General features: G+C 34.0%; 1 protein-coding gene across 1 annotated transcript in view; it reads right to left on the bottom strand.

The window, feature by feature from the left end:
* EIF3E (eukaryotic translation initiation factor 3 subunit E) overlaps window positions 1–21,893 on the bottom strand; it is a 55,263-nt gene that overhangs the window by 20,383 nt on the left and 12,987 nt on the right. Inside the window, exons 6-8 of the mRNA XM_030303949.1 lie at window positions 18,134–18,259; window positions 17,336–17,460; window positions 786–912 (exon numbers count right to left, since the gene is read on the bottom strand). Of these exons, the coding sequence (XP_030159809.1) occupies window positions 786–912; window positions 17,336–17,460; window positions 18,134–18,259 (378 nt within the window). The remainder of the gene's footprint in view (window positions 1–785; window positions 913–17,335; window positions 17,461–18,133; window positions 18,260–21,893) is intronic.

Raw genomic sequence — 21,893 nt, 5'->3', positions numbered from 1 at the left:
CTTACTCAATAACATCCCCAAGTATAAGGGCACTCATTCATAACCTGCTGAATTTGTCTCTTGGTATTTAATTTATCCTTAGGTCAAAACAGCATTTAAGTTCTTTTTCTAACCCATAGTGATTACTGAGAAACTCACTAAAAATCAACCAGTAGGGCTGCAGCTTTTGTACAACTTGGGGACTATTAATACCATATTCTATGTAGAGATCACTACTCTGCAATTAGGTAGGTAAGAGATCTCCCAGAAATGCCAGGCTTCAAATCTCCTTCACTCTGCAATAAAGGCAATGCTAATATACGATATATATTAAGTATCCACCTAGCAGAGAGCAGTATTCATTCCATACTACATCTGGCATAAGTATATACTGGAATTAAAGATAGTAAATGCCCATTTGAGTATCCTGGGCTCCTCTCTATGTATACTTCATGTAACCTTTCTCCTATTTTTAAAACATTTTACCTTAAGAACTAAGGGTCCTACTTTAGAAACAGATGTTAGATCTAGTTTAGAGTTTTAAAAGTTAATAAAGATTTTAGTTTTGGGGGACACCTGGGTGGCTCAATCAGTTAAGTGTCTGACTCTTGATTTTGGCTAAGGTCATGAGCTCAGGTTGTGAGATCCAGCTCCACATTAGGCTCAGCAATGGGCATACAGCCTGCTGGGGATTTTCTCTCCCCCTCTCCCTGCCCTTCCCTTGCTCGTGTGCGCACACACACTCACGGTCTCTTTTTTTCTCTTAAGATAAATAAACATTTTTTAAAAAAGATTTTAGTTTTTACCTGTTGAATAACTTTAACCAGATCTTTTAGTACCTGTCGGCGTTTTCGAACATCTTTGTTTGTTATGACGGCAGTAGTCAAATAGCGCAGAATATGTGGACACATTGTCTGTATTGCATTAAGATACCTAAGGTAAAAATATAAATAAATAACTTTAATATTTTTAAGAGTTAATTATTAATAACTTACCCAGTTTCTCTAGACCTAATTTACCATGTGATTAAAAAAAAAACCACACACTTGAGCAGCCCATTGGATTGTGCTGTTTCAATAACCTAAGAATGTGACCAATTAACAATGATTATTATAAAGACCATCTCCTCCAAGAAATAAAAAAAACAGAAGCCTGAGGAGGACACCAGCTTGTATTCCCTAGTTTGAAGGGAAACAGAAGACTCAATTCAGAGGTAAATAATCCTATTACTGTTGTTGAGTAAAAGGATTTTGGAAGCCCCCTATATACACTGTCAGTCTGTTTCAAAAGATTGCTAAGCTATGACTCTCATTCACCTTTTAAAAAAAATGTATGAAAACCTTGTATGTTCAAATAAGTCCTCATAATCAGAAAATGAGGCAGTTAAACAAATTAAAGATTCAAAGGATGAAAGTCTATAAACTACAGGGAGAAGGAAACTGTTATAGTATTATAAGGCTTTGGTTAAACTGGTAGCACTGGGAATTAGAAAGGAAGGATTAGATGTCAGACAAATGTCAGCAGGGCCTTGGCTAATATTTAACAAATCCTGCTATTCTGATGATCAGCAGCTGGCCACCCTGTCATTTGGCGTTTATCCTGTATTCCTCCTGCTCAATTTCCTTAAATAGCTCCCTAATTTTTACTCAAGAAGTACCTCTAAGTGTCAGGCACTATGCCAGGTTTGGAAATATTTGTCAATAAAGTCCATTCCTCTTGGCTATATATAAACCCCAAAGTACCCATCCAGCTCCACCTCCCACCAGACCCATCATTGACCACTTCCTGGTTTTCTCACTTCTTAAAGTTCACTCCACATGGATTGCTCCCCCAAACACATCCCTCTGAAATCCTCAACTCTGGTGTCCTTCAAGATCCAGCTCAGATACCTTATCTTCCAAATTCTTCCAGACTATACTAATAAATCTTTGTATTTCACCACATTGTAGATTCTCCACAAAATGTTGTTTGAACTCCTTAGAGGACTCTAGAATCTGATAATAATAACCTAACAATAATATTTAGTCCCTTCTTATATTCCCTCAGGGTATAAAAATCAACACTCAAGAATAAAACAATTTCTAGGAAAAGATAACTAACATCAGTTAAAAGTTTCATCACCTGAAAAATTAAGCCTGAATTTTAGGCAGAAACTTTTTACATTGCAACCTGTTCAGAACAATTGTTTGTCTCAATACTCTCCTGCCAGAGATCTCATGCACAAGCACAAGGATGACTGTTTATCTCAGTATCAGTTTTGAAGTAAATAATTGTAGTAGACATTTCTGGAACTCACTCATAAACTTATCCATACAGCTTAAAAAACTATAAGTTTATTGTCTAAGATGTTAAACATATTTATTTTTACCTATCCTAACTTTATATCACTGCACCATGTATATCTTCATTGTTTTTAATGAAGGGTAACTTCTTAGGAAATTGTATCTCACTTTTTTTGAGATGGTAGGGGCTAGCAAAACTTTTGTAAAAGTTTTGTAAAATATTTTAGGTTTTGCAGGCCAGGAGGCACAATTGAGAATACTGTACAGGTTCTTATATGAAAAGAAAACAAACTTCCAAAATATGTTAGTCAAAATATTAATTGTTGAGTATAATTTTTGTAATTCATCTACTAATGAGAACAGAAATTATCTATTGGGGATAATTTGGTTTAATTGCATTCAAAGTTACAAATCCCTAACATTAAAATTAGTTGCAAATGTTTATCTGTAACTGTTGTTCTGTAATGAAATTTTACATACTGAGTCTTTATAAATGTTTTTCATGAATCTAGTACTACCAAATGTTGGTATCAACTGACAGAAATGATTTTAATTTAGCATATTTATCACCTGAAAGGCATTATGGAATTCTGTTAAATTCTTCTTATGATATTGCCCTTTAGCGTATCATTACACTGCAGATAAATCATCTCCAATTCAATAGCACAGCCAAATGAATTTTGAAATGGAAATTTACTTTGTACTTACAGTGAGGCCTAAAAGTTCATGGAATTGCAATTTGAGCTTGAAAAATATATCTGCTGCAAATTTGTGTGGGAATGAAGGTTTGCCTTCTTGTTTTAACATGTGAAAGAAAGGCAAACAGATAAAGCCACTGGACATTACCTTTTTTAAAATTTTGGACATTACTTGTTATTCATGCTATGTTAGTTGTCATCATTGTGACAATATACTGCAATATAGTTTTTCAAATAAATACTATATTTATAATATTTATAATATTTTATATTTTTATAATATAAATAATAGAATATTTACTGTATTTATAATATTTTAGGGTGAATTAAGAAACAATAACAAATTACAGTAAAAGTTACTTTCCAGAGCCACCCAAGGCTTGATAATAAAGATTGAGGGCAATTTTTCTTATTCAGAAAAATTTCAATCTTGCCCTGAGCAAGGGGAAAAAAAAAAAAAAAAAATCACATTAAAACTTTGCCATTACTAAGCTATCTAAAGGTTAAGTAGAGAAAGTCAGGATATTCTGTTTCTGACAAAAGTTCATGGACTGATCACAGTTAAGTCCACATGAACAAATGAAGTTCACAGTTGACTAAAATGGCTCAAAATTACACCACAGATTCAACTATTTTCCACAAAGTATCTAGAGACGAACAATGTACTGAATAACCGTATTTTGAACACTTCTCATTTTTCCCTCCAGATATATTTGCAGATTCCACTTCAGGTTGTACTAAATTAGTGTTTTACCAACTCTGAAAATATTTTCACCTGTAGTTATTCCACAGACGATTCATAAAGGCGTGTTCTTCAGTCACTTCAAATCCAGCAATGATTCTTCAAACCATACTGATAACATCTATTAACCCATCAAGAGCCAAGGAAAATCACTAAAAATCATATGCCTTGTTTTTTTAATTGATTATTGATGTTGCTCCAAATATCTTCAACTCTTGAGTAACTGTTCTCACCAAAAAGCTAATATTTTTAAACACATCTATTTTTTCTGGACATTATTTCTTTGACTGCTGCAACTGAACATGATTTAGAATCACCACTGGTAAAGTGGCTTTCCCTGCATGGCCATTCAGAAACTTACTTTGCTTGAAGCCTCATTTTCATTAATTGTGAGGAAATTCTGCTATGAGGAGATATTCTGCTTTAAATTTCCTAATTTTTCTGATAGCTGCTTTGCTGTCAGTTGGAATGTCTTGCAATGTGAATTAAAATATATTCTTTCAGCATACCTATAGCGTCAGTTTAATGCTTTGCTTTCTAATTCAATACAAAGTAATCCCACTCCACTATGCCTTAAGAGTACCTCTGAAGTCGACTTTTCTTGTTTTGACATGAGTATGCATTGGGAATAAAATGTTGCAGTATGACAATATTCAGGGCCCTTGAAACACTGGCCAAGTGTAACTGCAGCATCATGGGGATTCATTGTGTACTGAGTAGCTGTGTGAGGCAACAAGAATGCAACAATGCATGATCTCTGTCACAACTCTCAACTCCCCCTTATAGTTCAAAAGCAGCCAAAGATGCTATGTATATCAATGAACCCAGCTATGTTCCAATAAAAATTTATGATGGACACTAAAACTGTAGTGTCATATAACTTGCAGGTCATAAAATATTCTTTTTTCAATCATTTAAAATGTAAAAGTCATTCTTAGATCACAGGCCATAAGGAAAAAAGCAATGGGCCAGATTTGGTCCATAGTCCAGACTTCCAGTATATAGCACTACCGTGGCTCTGGACTTCCCAACACAGCAGGGACTCCCTATCTTCTAGAACTGAAGCGATCCTTCCTATGTATGTATGTATATGAATCTACACACATCAATACATAAAAAGGGGGAGTGCAGATTAAGAGAGTAACTCTTACGAAGTTAGTTTACCATCTTAAAAATTTGCAATCCTGTTGAATCAATGATGATATATTTTAGTTTAAATACAAGCAAAACCACAGATGTGGTTAAGAGTCTACACATGACCACTGTGCTCTTTTGTTCTGTTTCTTTTCACTATCTCCTTTTCTGTCAACTGAAATTTAAGGGTCAATTTTCATCTTCACCGCACTCTTCTAACTTTTCCAGATCTCACTGATAGCTGTGATACCTACAGTGTATTTATAATGCACAATACATCTGTACTTAGTTAAATGTTAAGCTACTTCTTATTATTATTTGTTTGGATTATAAACTATTTAAGAACAGAGGCTGTAACTCCATTATTTCTGAAATTTAACTTTATTATTTTTTAAAAATAAGAGCATCAATATTTATTGTGTTCTGAAGTATAATTTCATAATAGGTAATTAAAGATATTTTTGTATATTTTTTTCTCTAGAACAACCCTGTTCCAATTGTACAATTTTATGAAAGTTTTTTTACAGTGTTTTCTAACTGCAAATTAGATCATTTAGTAATCAAAAGAAAAATTTCCCAAAATAAAAAAAAATATCTATCATGTGCCCATGCTACAAGAAATAAAGAATAAAAATTCTGCCCTCAAATATGCTTATACTATAGTAGGAAAATTAAAGCAATTATAAATTGTTTATTTTACAGGTATTAATTAGATACCAAACATAGACACTATATACAGGACTTAATTAAGGAAATAAAGCTGAGCTGGATTTTGAAAAAAGGCAGGCTTGAATACTTACAAACAAGAGAAGAAGGGCATTTCTGGAAAGACAGACAAAACAAAACAAAACAAACAAAACAAAACATGAAAAAAACAAGGCAGGGCACTTACTAGAACCTCACAGGATGAAATTTTACTTTTGCTTTTTTATTTTTTAGATGGACACCTTAAAAGGTCATTATCCTGAGCTAGAATAGGTAAAATACCTACATGAAAAAGTGCTTTCTTAGCAGGAATGACTAGAAGTTGACAACTTCTGAATACCACCCAGTTGACTATAAAAGTAAACTTGCAATTTCTTAGGGTATTTATGTTATTTTTATGTTATATTTATTATGTTATTTCATGTTACTATTTTATATTTATTTTATTGAGTGTTAAACATTCAGAGGAGTGTTTAATTCAAACTGAACTTTGAATCTTTCTTTTTACAACTGGAGAGTAATAACTAGAGCATTGTATTACAAAAACATTCTTTAATAGCATCTACATTTGGTGGCAAAGCCTCATCTCTAATAGCCTATGAACACTTCTCTATCTTAAACCAGATACCTTATCTTATATATAATGTTACATTTAAAAGTTCAACATTTTTCAAATGTGTAAATCATCTCCATTTTAGATTCAGAATAAATTATGCCAGAAATGGAAATATATATGATGCAAGATACTTTATTTAACCTGCACTGGCATCTAAACTTTCACTTCAAGAACAAATGTATTAATTATCAACAAAGTACTTTTATATTTAAAAAAAAGCCTAAAGTCCACAATCTATAAAAACTATCAATCTAACACAATTTTATCAATTAATATATCCAGCAAAACACAATGAATTGTTATTACTGTGCTACTAGAAATGGAAAACAGGAATATACCTTCTCCACTAATTTCTACTGTTTATCAAAGACAACTGAAAAGCACATTGAATATAGACATACAAATGACAGTAACACACTACTTACTAGCAGCTGTTCTACTTAAAGAATATAAAATCCAGAAAAATAACTGAACAATGAATGATCTGTCAAGCCAACTGAGTATATTCTCATTTGAAAAAAGTGAGAATCAAGTAAAACTGAAAACAAGCCAGGAAGACATTACTAATGAGGGAGAAAATATGATGATAACCTGATCTAATGGCAAGTGAAAAGAATAAGCACAGTATTTTAGTAAAAAAAAGAAAGTTGTAATATTACTGAAGTAGTTTATTTTCCACATTTTGCTAACAGGCTGTTTCTGTTTAAAAAAAAAAGTTTCACAGTCAGGAAGGTCTTACTGGGGAGTTGAAACTGTTCAAAAACTGATTAACAGTGACAGCTGCAACACTTGGTAAAGTCACTAAAATTCACTGAATTGGAAACAAACAAATAAATGAAATCTTTTTTGAGTATCTTAGGACAAATCAAGATAGTGGCATCATTCTATACCAGTAATCACTTTTTTTTCACTACCAGACTCTTACAGTTAAAAAAAAAAAACAAAAAAAGCCAGTTTCAACTATGTCCTTAATCAGGTAGTACAGATTTTTAATTTAAAAAAATTCAATCCCTGTGTACTAATCTTCATAATATTCTGTATGACAAAAGGAAGTATGTGTAATGCTCGTCTGCTGCATACTGTAGTTGTCAGTTATCTTAAGGACAACTATATGATTGAGCTGTATGCTTAACTGTGTTCCTCACAGAATACTATTTTTACTTGAAACAAAGAATGACAGATAAACCAAAGCTATTCAGAATTGGGTATTTGGTAGACATTTTCTAGAAAATAAAGTGAGCCTAAACTTTCAGAAAAATAAAAGATAAAATTAGAGCTTTCCCAAAAAGGTGGAATTTTGGAAAATACCTGTCACAAAGAGCTTGACACTTTCCAATACTTTAAACCTTTTCTAATAGGTTTAGTGGTGATATTAATGAGTGATTTTTTTTTTTTTTTGGTATTGTATGTCAACATATCTGGAATACCTGCATAACTCAATGATCCAAGATTTCCCAAACAACCAATGCATGATGTTATAAAGTCAAGCATGAGTACAAAATCCATTAAAGAGCAAGATGGGCCACTATAGTTTAGAATACCAGTATAGTTTAGAATCCAAAAAACTGAATAAGGTTTCGGATTCCACATTATAATAAACTTTAAAATATTACTACTTGTTGAGTTTTGTTAGATTAGCAAAAAAGAATATTCACAATTATCTGAAAAGGTTATTAAAACAGCTCTTGTCCAACTACATATATGTGAGACTAGATTTTCTTAACAAAATAACATCAAGGATTAAAGTAGATAGGAAAATCTAACATGCCAGCAAGTGAAAAGCCTGCAGAAATGTAAAACCGTGACATTCACAGTTCTCATTAAATTGTTTTTAAGTTATTTTTCAAAAAAAAAAAAAAATCAGTCAACCATAATCAATTTACTACTTGTCAATTATAAAATATATTTTTTAATTTCTCAGTTTTACGATCTCATACAGTATAGATATATATCAATACATTTAGCCAATAAAGACAAAATTACATTCAACAATTCTTCATGAAAAGGTTTCAAGACCAAAAAGTGTAAGTGTGATTCACTTGTAGCAATAACATTCCAAAGACAATTCTAATGTCAACTTTAAAAAAAAATTTTTTTTTACTATTAATTTATTTTTAAGAGAGAGGGACAGAGAGAGACAGAGTGCGAGTGGGGGAGAGACAGAGAGAGAGGGAGACACAGAATCCGAAGCAGGCTCCAGGCTCTAAGCTGTCAGCACAGAGCCTGATGCAGGGCTCAAACTCACGAGCTGTGATATCATAACCTGAGCTAAAGTAGAACACTTAACCGACTGAGCCACCCAGGTGCCCTGTCAACTTTCTTTTTTAATTAACATTGAATAGCTCCTCTGTATTTACATTAATTTGACTCTTTGAGGGGGGGTTGAAGCTCTTACTAGATATTCCAACAGAGTCCTATTTGCCTTACAAAGATAGATGACTATCTCCCTATATACACATACACTTTAAAATGTACCCAAATGGCCAATAATCCATCACAACCCACAGTCCTTTAGCAGAATCACTGAGAAGACAAAACAAAGCAAAACCACCTCAAAATTCCATCCTCATTTAACGGATGTGATAAGGTGTGTCACCTGGAGCATTTCAGGTTTTGGAAAGTATTGTGCAAGTATATATAGTATTCCTTATAATTTTTATTATATCATTTGACATACAAACCCATTTTCATTGCTAACTCTTTATTCTTGAAATGAATTTATCAGTTTTAATATTAATATAATAATAATTTCAACATTATATATTTGGTAATTCTATTTTCATCACCTTTATTGTGTTTTTCTGTACTTTCAATCAAGGTTTTAAAAGCTGAGTAAGTAATCAAAGCTATGAATTAATCTAAGTGTTTCTTTGACAGAGTTTCCTGATTAACATTTATTCTCTTCTTTGATTGTTATTTTTACAACTTGGAATAATTTCTAGTTTCACTGTATTCTGCCCAGAAACTACAATCTATAAAATGTATACTTTTTTAACCTTATTACATCTTAAATGGCAAAATGTATTCTTTTTTATATATGAAATATGGAAATATAAACGAAGAATTAAACCTATTTATCTAGAATAGCTTAAGGGTTTCTATAACCATGAACCTCTCTACCATATCTTAAAATTTTTTACAAATCTACTTTTTTTTAGTGCTCGCTTTGGCAGCACATATACGGATCTACTTTTTAGGAGGGGTTCTGGGGAATTCCTACTCCTTTGGGAGTAGGAACATCCTAAGCTTACCTCATCCTACAGATACAACTAAGTAATACCCAAAACAGTGTATATAACCCAGAAAATGACCTAAGGACTGGCAGAAAAGACTCTCCACAGCTCAATGTAGAAAAGAAGCCTCATCAAAATGGGTAAAAAAAAGCAGAGACGTGGGTGGGAGCTAAAGGGACCTAAAGGACTGTCCATAAAATGGAGGGATGCCTTGGGCATGAAGAATGGAGAGAAAAGGACCCTCACACCAAGCACTCCAGGCACAGAAGCGTGAACAGGCAGGACAAACTCCCATAACATTTGGTTTTGAAAAACAGAAGGGTGGAATTTCATGAGCTGTTACATTGGCTCAACACCTGAAATTTTAAAATGCAGTGGTGTGGCTCTAGGAGAGCCAGGAGAGGGGAATCAGAGTCCCCACCCTTAAAAGACACCACAACAAACAGCTCCTAGAAGATACAGCATAAAAGCAGCAGTTTGAAAAACACCTGGGGTATGCAGGAGGAAGATTTGTTTACTAATCTCAGGGCCTATGCTGGAGGGCAGGGATCATGGGAGAATTCTCTAGGAACAAAGGAGCTGGCAGGGGCCATTTCTCTCCCTTGCCTCCCAGCCTAGGTACCTGGACACCTGCAAGGAACCAGTGCCGCTAACACTCTCCACCTAGCTGGCTAACATAGGGCCAAGCCCAGACATTCTCCTGTGGACACACCCTCTCCAGCCAGGTCTGGTCTCCTCCCACAGCAGATAATGCGCAACGCTTCCTGACACTTGCATCCTCACCCATTCCACCCTCTTCTGAAAACCCACCACCTCCAGCTCTGCCAGTCTCCCTCCCAGGAGGCTGTAGACCACCTCCCACAGCAGACCAGCTAGGACCTTGCAAGCAAGGAGTGCCTACTCCCTCCAGCAGGAGTTTTCTCAAGTGGCTGTAGGCTCCCACAAGAGACCCATGCAAACCTTATCAACTACCAGCACTGAAAATGAATCAGTAACCAAAAACTTCCCAACAATCAAAAATCCTAGAAGGCTGCATAGGTGAAAATTTTACCACATTTAAACAAGCTAATACCTATTTTTCTCAAATTATTCCAAAAAATACAACAGGAAGGACAGCTTCCAAATACATCCTTCGAGGCCAGCATTATCCTGATACCAAAATCAGATAAAGGCACTACTAAAAAAGAGAACTACAGGCCAAGTTCTGTGATGAAAATAGATGCAAAAATCCTCAACAAAATATTATCAAACCAAATCCAACAGTACAAAAAAATTACTCACCACAATCAAGTGGGTATTCCTGGAGGCAAGGGTGATTCAATATTTGCAAATAAATCAACATGATACATTACATCAATGAGAAAGGATAAAAACCATAATGATCATTTAAATACATGCAGGGAGGGGCGCCTGGGTGGCGCAGTCGGTTAAGCGTCCGACTTCAGCCAGGTCACGATCTCGCAGTCCGTGAGTTCGAGCCCCGCGTCGGGCTCTGGGCTGATGGCTCAGAGCCTGGAGCCTGTTTCCGATTCTGTGTCTCCCTCTCTCTCTGCCCCTCCCCCGTTCATGCTCTGTCTCTCTCTGTCCCAAAAATAAATAAACGTTGAAAAAAAAATTAAAAAATAAATAAATAAATAAATACATACATACATACATACATACATACATACATACATACATGCAGGGAAAGCATCTGACAAAGTACAACATCCATTCATGTTGAAAACCCTCAACAAAATAGGTTTAAAGGAAACGTATCTCAACATAATAAAGACTATATATGAAAAACTCAAGGATAACATGAACATTACACTCATCGGTGAAAAACTGAAAGCTTTCCTCCTAAAGTCAAGGAATAAGACAAGGATTTCCATTCTCACTGCTTGTATTCAACACTGTACTAGAAGTTCTAGCCACAGCAATCAGACAAGAAAAATAAATAAGACATCCAAATTGGTAAGAAAGAAATAAAACTTTCACTATTTGCAGATGACATGATACTATATATAAAGCTTGAAAGACTCACCAAAACTACTAGAACTGATAAATGAATTCTATAAGGCCATAGGATACAAAAGCAATATACAGAAGTCCACTCCATTTGTATATATATTAGTAACAAACTAGTAGAAAGAGAAATTAAAACAATCTCAGTTACATGTGCACCGAAAATAATAAAATACCTAGGAATAAACTTAACCAAAGAGGTGAAAGATCTGTACTCTGAAAACTGTAACACTGATGAAATTAAAGAAACTAATAAAAGATATTCCATACTCATGGACTAGGAGAACAAATATTGTTAAAATGTGCTCACTACCAAAGCAATCTGCAGATTTAATGTAATCCCTGTCCAAATACCACTAGCATTTTTCACAGAATTCGAACAAATAATACTAAGATCTATATGGAACCACAAAAGATCCCAAATAGCCAAATCAATTTTGAAAAAGAACATAGCTAGAGATATCACAATCCCAGATATCAAGATATACTACAAAGCTTTAGTGATCAAAACAGTATGGTACTGGCACAAAAACACACACAAAGATCAATGGAACAGAACAGAGAGCCCAGAAAGAAACCCACGACTACATGGTCAAATTAACTTCAACTAAGGAGACAAGGATATGCAATGGGAAAAAGATGGTCTCTTTCAACAAGCAGTATTGGGAAAAACTGGCAAGCACATGCAAAAAAAGGAAACTGAGCCACTCTCTTATACCATACACAAAAATAAACTCAAAATGGATTAAGGACCTAAATATGAGACCTGAAACCATAAAAATCCTGGAAGAGAGCACAGGCAGTAATTTCTCTGACATCATCCATAGTAAAATTTTTCTAGATAGGTCCCTGAAGCAAGGGAAACAAAAGCAAAAGTAAACTATTGGCACTACATTGAAATAAAAAGCTTCTGAAAGCAAAGAAAGCAATCAGAGAAGCTGAAAGACAACCTAGTGACTAGGAGAAGACATCTGAACAATGATATATCTGATAAAGGTCTTAGTATACAAAATCTACCAAAAATTTCTCAAACTCAAGACCAAATAGTAGTAGCAGTAGTAGTAATAATAATAGTAATAATTTTTAAACGGGTAAAAGAGGGGCACCTGGGTGGCTCAGTTGGTTAAGCACCTGACTCTTGGTTTCAGCTCAGGTCATAATCTGCTTTGGGATCAAGTGCTGAGTGTGGAGCCTGCTTGGGATTGTCTCTCCCTCTCAGCCCCTCCCCCACCAGCGCAGCACGTACGTACGTGTGCACACACACTCTCAAAATAAGTAAGTAAACATTACAAAATAAGTAAAAATAAAATACAGATGGCCAACAGAACATGAAATGATGCTTAACATCTCTCATCAAGAAAAATGCAAATAAACAAAAGTAGGTATCACCTCACACCTGTCAGAATGGCTAAAATAAAAAACACAATAAACAACAGGCGTTTGCGAGGATATAAGAACCATGCACTACTGATGGCAATACAAACTGCTGTAGCCACTCTGGAAAACAGTATGATGATTCCTCAAAAAATTAAAAATATAATCACCATTTGATCCAATAATTTACCCAAATATTAAAAAGCTAATTTGAAAAAATATATGCACTCCTTGTTTACTGCAGCATTATTAACAATACCCAAGTTGTGGAAACAGCCTAAGTTAAGTAGATAAAAAATGTAGTACACACACACACACACACACACACACACACACACACACTGGAATATTACTCAGCCATAAAAAAGGACATCTTGCCATTTGCAACATAACAGTAAGTGAAGTAAATCATTCAGAGAAAGGAAATACCATGATTTCACTCATGTGGAATTTGAGAAAAACAAAGAAAAAAAGAGATAAACCAAAAAACAGACTCTTAACTATACAGAAGTGGTGGCTACCAGAGAGGTGGGTGGGGAGATGGGTGAAATGGGTGAATGGGATTAAGAGTACACTTATTGTGATGGGCACTTAGAAATGTATAGAATTGTTGAGTCAATATATTGTACACCTGAAATTAATATAACCTTGTATGTTAACTACACTGGAGTTTTTTAAAATAATCTACATTTTTGCATTATTTGCCTTTTGAAAAGTTTGATTTTTATCTTAACACTTTCTGTAATCTCAACTGAACTACCCTTGTATTTCTAGTATCCATAACAAACGGTTCTACTAATGAATTAAACATATGCTTTTAAAATTTCATATGAGCCATAAAATTGTCAGGAATTAATCTGTATTGTTTCCCTCTTGTTTGTATTACATAATTTTCACAGTGGGTTTGAACACTTTTCTTTTTCTTTTTTTTTTTTAAGAATACTTTTTTTAATGTTTATTTTTGAGAGACAGAGAGAGAGAGAGAAAGAGAACAAGCGGGAAAGGGGAAGAGACAGAGGGACACACAGAATCTGAAGCAGGCTCCAGGCTCTGAGCTATTAGCAAAGAGCCTGATGCAGGGCTTGAACTCACGAACTGTGAGATCATGACCTGAGACAAAGTCAGACACTTAACCAACTGAGCCACCCAGGCGCCCCTGAATACTTTCATTTTTCTTGTTTGCATGTTTTCATTACTTGGAAATATTCAAAAAGCCTACCTATTTAATATAATGTTCCTTTCTAAATACAGATGTAACTGCAAAAAACACAGAAGAGTGGGTCTACTAATAAGCAGTACCCTGGAAAGCCAATTCCTAATGATTCCAATGGCTTAATTCAGGAAGAGCTGCCCTTATCCTTAACTCATCCCCTAGGTGTCAGGATTATAGCCACATATTACAGGCCAAAGTGTGGGTTAAATTTGCTCTTCATGGCAGGTTCATCCTCACACACCTGATTTTGGGGATACCAATCAACTCTTAAGACAATCTTACAGGTTTTATTAATCAGGAAAGAGACAAAATATTAATGTTTGTGTTATTTTTAATCTCTTCTCATTTAAATGCATGTTTGCTTAAATCTCCATAAATAACGAGAAATATATCCTTAATTCTTGTGTGAAATTCTCAGAAAACATCTTTTCTAAAAGATGCATAGTTTAACATTAAAAACAGATATGTAGCTATTTTACCAATCAACATTCCCAAATTTCTTGCAATGATTTACTAGTAATTTTACTAGTAATTACAAATACTCCAGATTTGTCCACTATTGTTGTGTCTCAATCACTGCATGAGATAGATTGTAATTGTCAGTATCACAAATAAATAAGCCTTTTCTAAAATGTAATGATTGCACAAAAGTACTTCCCAAAAGGTACCTCTCAAGAATCACTGCCCTGAGAGGATTAAATAAACAATTCACCACAGCAGAGGGAGATTAATCAGTTTAATCTCTGGTAAGAGAAAGCTACCAAATAAAACTTGAGAAGAACTTGATAAAAGACATTAACATACTTAAATCAGAATGGGGGGTGGGGGTAGGAACACAGTGGGAAATACTGATCTGAAATGGAATCAAGAAAAGAGAAATAAAAAAGCAAATCTAGGAAATGCCCATCCAAATGTTGAGAGTAACATATGTCAAAAATGTTCATCATCTGGTCCCAGTGCAATAGTCCTATTGTGAAGATAGATATACTAGGCCAGCTTAACCTGATGGTGCCATTAACAGTCCACCCACATAATTAAACTTTGCATTCTGATTCTAAGCATAAACATAAGCAATCTTATGTTTATTACACAGCTTCCTATGTGTTAAATCTATAGGGTGAGAACTCTTACCACTTACACTTCTCATTATAAATTACTGATGGTATTCTGGTTTTACACATCAGTCTTTCTGAGGATGGTTCAGCTTCTACCTTCATAAATCTACCTTTAAGACACTACCAAGTAAAGCTGCTGAGCTTTCTATGCTAAAAGCCAGAACAAGTATTACACCCTTGTAGAATCTTATTTTAGTTTACAGTTATTTTGGGCTTTGTCTTTTTAATCTTTTGCATTAGTCTTTTACTTAATTCAACATACAGACTATGATTTATATAACTTTCCAGATTATAAACAATTTATCAAGGCATAATACTCAAATACAATTATAATTTTAAAACTATATATATAATTTTAATAATGAATTTCCCACAAATATGATTTCTTTAAGGTATAACAGCTAAGAATGAGGCTATTATGAACACATTAGTGAATAATGTAAATCTAGAAGGCATGCTTAAATACTATAAAATACTATAAAATATCTCAAATAGAAAAATAAATACAATGTTATAAAAAATAAATTTTCACCTCTTGTAATTTATATTTAAAATGGGATGCAGGCAAAGATCAAAAATTGTTTTTTACCTAATGCCATGTAGGTTTTTTTTTTTCTTTTTTTCAAGGAAAGAAAAACATAATTTCCTGTTTCAAAAACTCCTCTGCCCATGTTTAGTTTTAACATACTGGGTCACCATGTCATTTATACTGACTAAATACATTAATATTCAATTTACATTGCAATGCAAAATAAAACAGGTCTATTTCTGTTAAAAGTACTTTTTACCAAATCCAGGGGAACATTTAGCATCTAATGCAGAGAATATAATATACACCATTTAAAATTGGCTCCCTAATTTTCCCTAAAAATAATTACTGGCATTTCTCAGTTCGCTGAATATTATTTATCTGTATTACCATTAACAACTTAATTTCTCTTAAATTCAAAGTGCTACTGATTACGATAACAATTTCACTGAGGAGGTCAAATATATTAGTCTGAAAAATCTTACTAAAATGAGTATTTGAAGTATACTTATTAATTAAAGTCACATTTATTAATGGGACTCAGTTTAGATTATCTCATCAATTTATCCAAATATATTGCCACAGATATTATTTTCAAGACTGAAAATTACAAAAATTAAAAACAGGTTGCTCAATCGTCACTGACGTTTTGTATCAGAAGGGTATTACACCAACTATTTCTAAGGTATACTTTTATAAATTAAAATAAATATACATTTTAGAGAAAAATGTTAAAATCTGATAATTTGACAGACAATAATAAACAAAAATCAAGTGAAATAGAACTACATCTTCATTTAGGGTAAGATATAACAAAACCTATGGCTCAAGTGTTTATATCAAGTTTAGCTAACAAGATAGTCAATATATGGCATACCATGAAACAAATGCTAAAGTGTTATTGCAATCTTGGGCTATATTTATATAAGCACATGTACAGGTCAAGAAGCTAATATTGCCCCAGTAACCTATAAAATTTAAGTAACAAACCTAGAATTCTGAAGATTCTTATTTTAAGAAGGCTATGGATAAACTGGCATTGTTATCTAAGAAAGGCAACCAAAATACTAAAGAGTCTGAAAAATTAAATATTGATAAAACCATAGATACTTAGCCTGAAAGAAGAGATAAGGAAAAATTATCTTCAAATATCTGAAGTGTTTTCACAAAGCAGTCTTGTTTTCCGGTGTTCTAAGCAAATAAGATTCAGAGGCACCTAAGCTCAAATGGAAAACTAAATTTAAAAAAATGATATAGCTAACAATGTTCATAAAGCAGTAAATTTCTCATCACCAAAAGCTGGATAATGGAGCAATGATGATATAAAGGATTCTAGGATGTATATATTTCTTCTAGTAATTTGGTATGGAGCCTAATTTTAAAGCTTTAATTAATATATTAATTACCTGGGATCTTGTTAAGATGCAGATTCTGATTTAGTTTTTCTAGGGCGAGGCCTAAGATTCTACATGATGCCTATGCTGCTGGCCCAGGAAGCACACTAAATAGCACTTCAATGATCTTAAAGTATACTTTTTTCAAAAAATTTAGAGTTACGTGTAAACTTTAACAATAAAGTTTCCCTACCACATGAAGGGAAAAAAGGTTGACAACAAATTCAAATGTTAGAAGTACATTTTTAAGTTTAAAAAAAAAATCCATATTATTTCATATGACTAAAACCAAATTATATAGTAAAATAACTTACTGTGGCTGGTAAAGGAAGAGATCAATAATATTATCACGCCCTTTGGGGTGGTTGAAGAAAACAAAAAGAGACCAGTGGATGAGCCATGTTCGCTGCTGAAGAGACTGAAGTGGGGAACTCACAGACTACAGAGTTAAAAAATAAGTACATAGGAAATATTAATATGAGAAAGAGGCAAGAGAATAAAAGAATAAACACTGATCTCAGAATTTTAGTTAAAAATGAGAACCTTCTGAGGCATACCCTAGAGCCCTTATGATCAAAGTCCTAACCCCTGGACCCTCTACTATCTGCACAAATCTCGACACTAGAAATTATCTCCCTGTTCTGAGAGATAAATTCAATAATTCTGCTAAGCCAGAAGCTGTAAATTATACCCATTTCAGAAAACATTTTAAAAGCAGACTGAACTAAATACTCCATAGTAAGTGCTTTTATCAGAAATAATTATAGATGAAAACTGTCTTATTGAGGACTTATTACTGAGGTGGCACTAATAGTATTACGCCATTTTCACTGTACAAATAAAAAAGGCACAGTAGCTGTAAGAGAAATGAAAACAGTTCTTTTCTCTAAGAGCCAAAAGAAGTTTGATAGTTTCTCTCAAGGAGATTCAGTGAAACTAGTCAATCCACTAACCCACTGTGATTTGTATGTCAAGTCAACAAAAGCTAATCTGAACAGTTTCCTTCCTCTCCCCACCCTTCTGTTTTTTAAAGTACACAGTGTTTTCCTCATCAGAAAGTATGAAGGTCACACAGAAATTGCAGAGAATCACCATGGAAAAATGTAACTCACATTATTATCTATGGTCTCTTTTAACCGTGTAAGGTCTTCCATAGCTGCATCCCAGTTCTGCATTAAGATCTCAGAGGCCAGTTTCCCCCAGAGTGAACTCAAAGCGTTTCTATCGGTTGCTGGAACCTGTTTAGGCAATCATAATTAATTATATTCTGAATACTCTGGAAAAAAAAGATGCTGTACATTTTATACTTTACATATCTATCTTGCCTACTAAAAGACCTGTAGCTTTCTACCCCAAACTGTAATTATCTAAGTTCTTATTGGTTCACATTGGCTAAACTGATTCAAACAGCTTCCATTTAACTTAATTTACAAAAAAACCTCAGCCATTTGATATTCAGTCTAAATCAGAAAGAGTGATTTAAAACTAGGACACAGCACCAGTGTTTTAGTTTAACCCATTTTTGGTAATTTATACACTAATCAAATTTTAGGCACCTAAAACTTTGGAAACCAGTTAGATTCAAAGGATACCTGTTGTTAAAATCACTGGAATAAATGTGTGGCAAATCCAGACTTGTGAATTTTATTCACAATTTAGAAAAATTATTTTTAGAAAAAAATATCCAAATTATGACACAAATGAAAAGGGTCAGAAAGAGACAGAGGGAAAAGCAGGTCTACTGGATAATAATAATAATAATAATAATAATAATAATCAAAGGTATACATACTGAGCAATAAACGTTAATTTTCATATATAATCCTAATAAAAACACTATAAAGGTAAATATTTTCCATTTTAATTAAAGAGGGGAACCTGACACATGGGAGACCGTAATTCCCCCAAAATTAAACTTTTTTTTTAAGTTTATTTGAGAGAGAGAGTGTGGACGCAAGCAGGGAGGAGCAGAGAGGGAGAGACAGAATCCCAAGCAGGCTCTATGCTGGTCAGTGCGGAGGCAGGCACGGGCTCTATCTCACAAACTGCAAGATCATGACTTGAGCCGAAACCAAGAGCCTGAAGCTTAACCAACTAAACCACCTAGGCATCCCCAAAGTTATACTTCTAATCATGAAAGATATAAATTTATACCACAATCTAAACCTACAAAAAGGGTAGAGCACCCTACCTCTTCTTGTCACCGATGGAAAAGAGTCACAAGGCCAAAACACCTATTAAGGACTTTGACAGCAGTAATTAACTCAAATGTACTGAGTAACATTCAGCAAACTCTAATAACAGACACTAAATTCATAAATTAAATTTTGAAACATACCCATGAAACCACTGATTCTTATTATCATTAGAATATAGGTCCACAAAAAAAGATACCACATGTACTTGAATATTCATGGCAATTTTATTTTTAAGATAACTGGAAGTAATCCAAATGATCATCAACAAATAAATTCTAGTATAGTCATAGAATGGAATACTATGCACCAATAAAAAGAATCAAACTTTTTTTTATTATTTATTTACTTATTTTTAGACAGAGAGACAAAGAGACACAGAGAGAGAGAGAGCACGTGCGTGTGAGTTGGGGAGAGAAGCAGATGGAAAAAAATCTTAAGTAGGCACCACACCCACCACAGAACCCAATGTGTGGCTAGATCCTGGGACAATAACCTGAGCTGAAATCAAGAGTCAGATGCTCAACTGACTGAGCCTCCCAGGCGCATCAAGAATCAACTCTGATGCACACAGTAACAGAAATGAAACTTAAAAACTTGCTGGTCAAAGCGAGCCAGGCACAAGCTTACATATTTCATCCCACTTACATACAATTCTAGAACAAACAAAACTAATCTATAGGGATGGACAACAGATCAGTGGATAAAATCAGGGTGAGGTGTGACTACAAGGGGGCATAATGGGTCTTTCTGCATTAACAGAAATATTCTTTATCTTGATATGGTGATAGTTGTACAAGTATATTCATTTGTCAAAACTCAGTGAAATTTAAAAATTGATTTACAGAAATCCATAAAATCACTGTTCAAATTATAAAGGATGAAATGTTTGATCCTTACTTTAAAATCTGAGGAATATTTTATCAAATTTAAGACGCCATCAATCTTAAGATACACTATTATTTATGTTTCCAAAACACAACCAATTTAAGACACAACCCAGTTTGGTATTAAAATGTGATAATCTATGTATCTGAAAATCAATATGAAACAGATAACTTTTTAAAAAATGTTTAGTTTTGAGAGACAGAGAGCATGCAAGGGAGCAGGGGAGGGGCAGAAAGAGAGGGAGACTGAGAATCCTAAGCAGATTCCATGCTGTCAGTGCAGAGCCTGACACTGGGCTGAAACTCATGAACTAAAAACTGAGATCATGACCTGAGCCGAAATCAAGAGTCAGACACTTAACACCAACTGAGCCACCCAGGTGCCCCAAACATCTTTTACACCAACATTATCAAACAGAGCACATCAGACCCAAAACATCACCTAAGATCCTAAAGCTTCCAAAAGTCATCATTACTTAAGCTTTCTTAAGTCAAGGAAAAGTACCTTTAAACCAAATGGCATGTACTTACAGGAGATAAATTTAAAATTCTGAGTGAAAACAACAAAAAAACCATGCTAGTAAAACATGATCACAAATAGTTCTAGCATCTTAAAATCACTTTTATTTCAAATAGCTGCTGGATGAAGGGAGGGTTATATTTTAGAGTCAGAGGCCACAGAGAAGGCAGATTTTCACAAAATAATTAAAATACAGTGTTAATACCTTTTATTAATTTTTTTTTAATTTTTTTTTTCAACGTTTATTTATTTTTGGGACAGAGAGAGACAGAGCATGAACGGGGGAGGGGCAGAGAGAGAGGGAGACACAGAATCGGAAACAGGCTCCAGGCTCTGAGCAGTCAGCACAGAGCCCGACGCGGGGCTCGAACTCACGGACCGCGAGATCGTGACCTGGCTGAAGTCGGACGCTTAACCGACTGCGCCACCCAGGCGCCCCTTTATTAATTTTTTAAAATAACTTTTAAAACAAAAATGTTCAAAAATTCCTACTAAATCTGCTCTACCATTTCATTCCAAATTAATGCATTTCTCAGAGTACAACCATATAGGGTGCATGTAAACACTGCTTGATGTATTCTAAAAACCACGAAACTTTTTAAAAATAAAGGTAGATTCCGAGGTCACACTGCTTTAATTTACACAACACTGACCTACAATAGGTCACCTGGAGAGTCAAATTCTAATCTCAGATCATAGTTACAATGGTTCTTTCATATCTTATGTTTCCCTAACTATAGATTTAAAAGAATACCCAACCACCAGACAAGAATTTAGAAATGAAAAAAAGAAGGCTATTACAAAAAAATAAAAGTAAATAACTAACATGTAAAACACTGACATTATTCATCCCAAATCAAAACCAGGATTTTTAATCTTTGCTATTAACAAGATTTCACATATACATAGATTTTATAGTAATGCCTATCCAAACAAAAGAAAAGGAGAAGTAAAATTATCCATTTTTTAAAACTTAGCTTTGTTAGCCTCTATCAATATGCCAACAGAAAGTAACCAACTCCCAGCTACTCAAATGTCTTGTCACACATATGGGACATGAATTTAAAAATAAATTTCACCTAATTTCTAAGCACTATCTAATCACTCTAGTTTAACTGCTCTTAACGTAAAACACTGATTTTGTGCTCAAATCATGGTAATCAATCACCTAACAAATGTCATTTGAGTTCCAACACAAGACCTGTTAGGTAATGCAAAGGTTTAAAATTGAGTTTTTTTTTAAGTTAGGAAACTAACTTAGATCTTCACA

This window comes from Lynx canadensis, chromosome F2, assembly GCF_007474595.2.
Source record: "Lynx canadensis isolate LIC74 chromosome F2, mLynCan4.pri.v2, whole genome shotgun sequence".
Taxonomy (NCBI): domain Eukaryota; kingdom Metazoa; phylum Chordata; class Mammalia; order Carnivora; family Felidae; genus Lynx; species Lynx canadensis.
The sequence above is the reverse complement of the archived record's forward strand: the minus strand, read 5'-3'. Positions and strand labels throughout refer to the sequence as shown.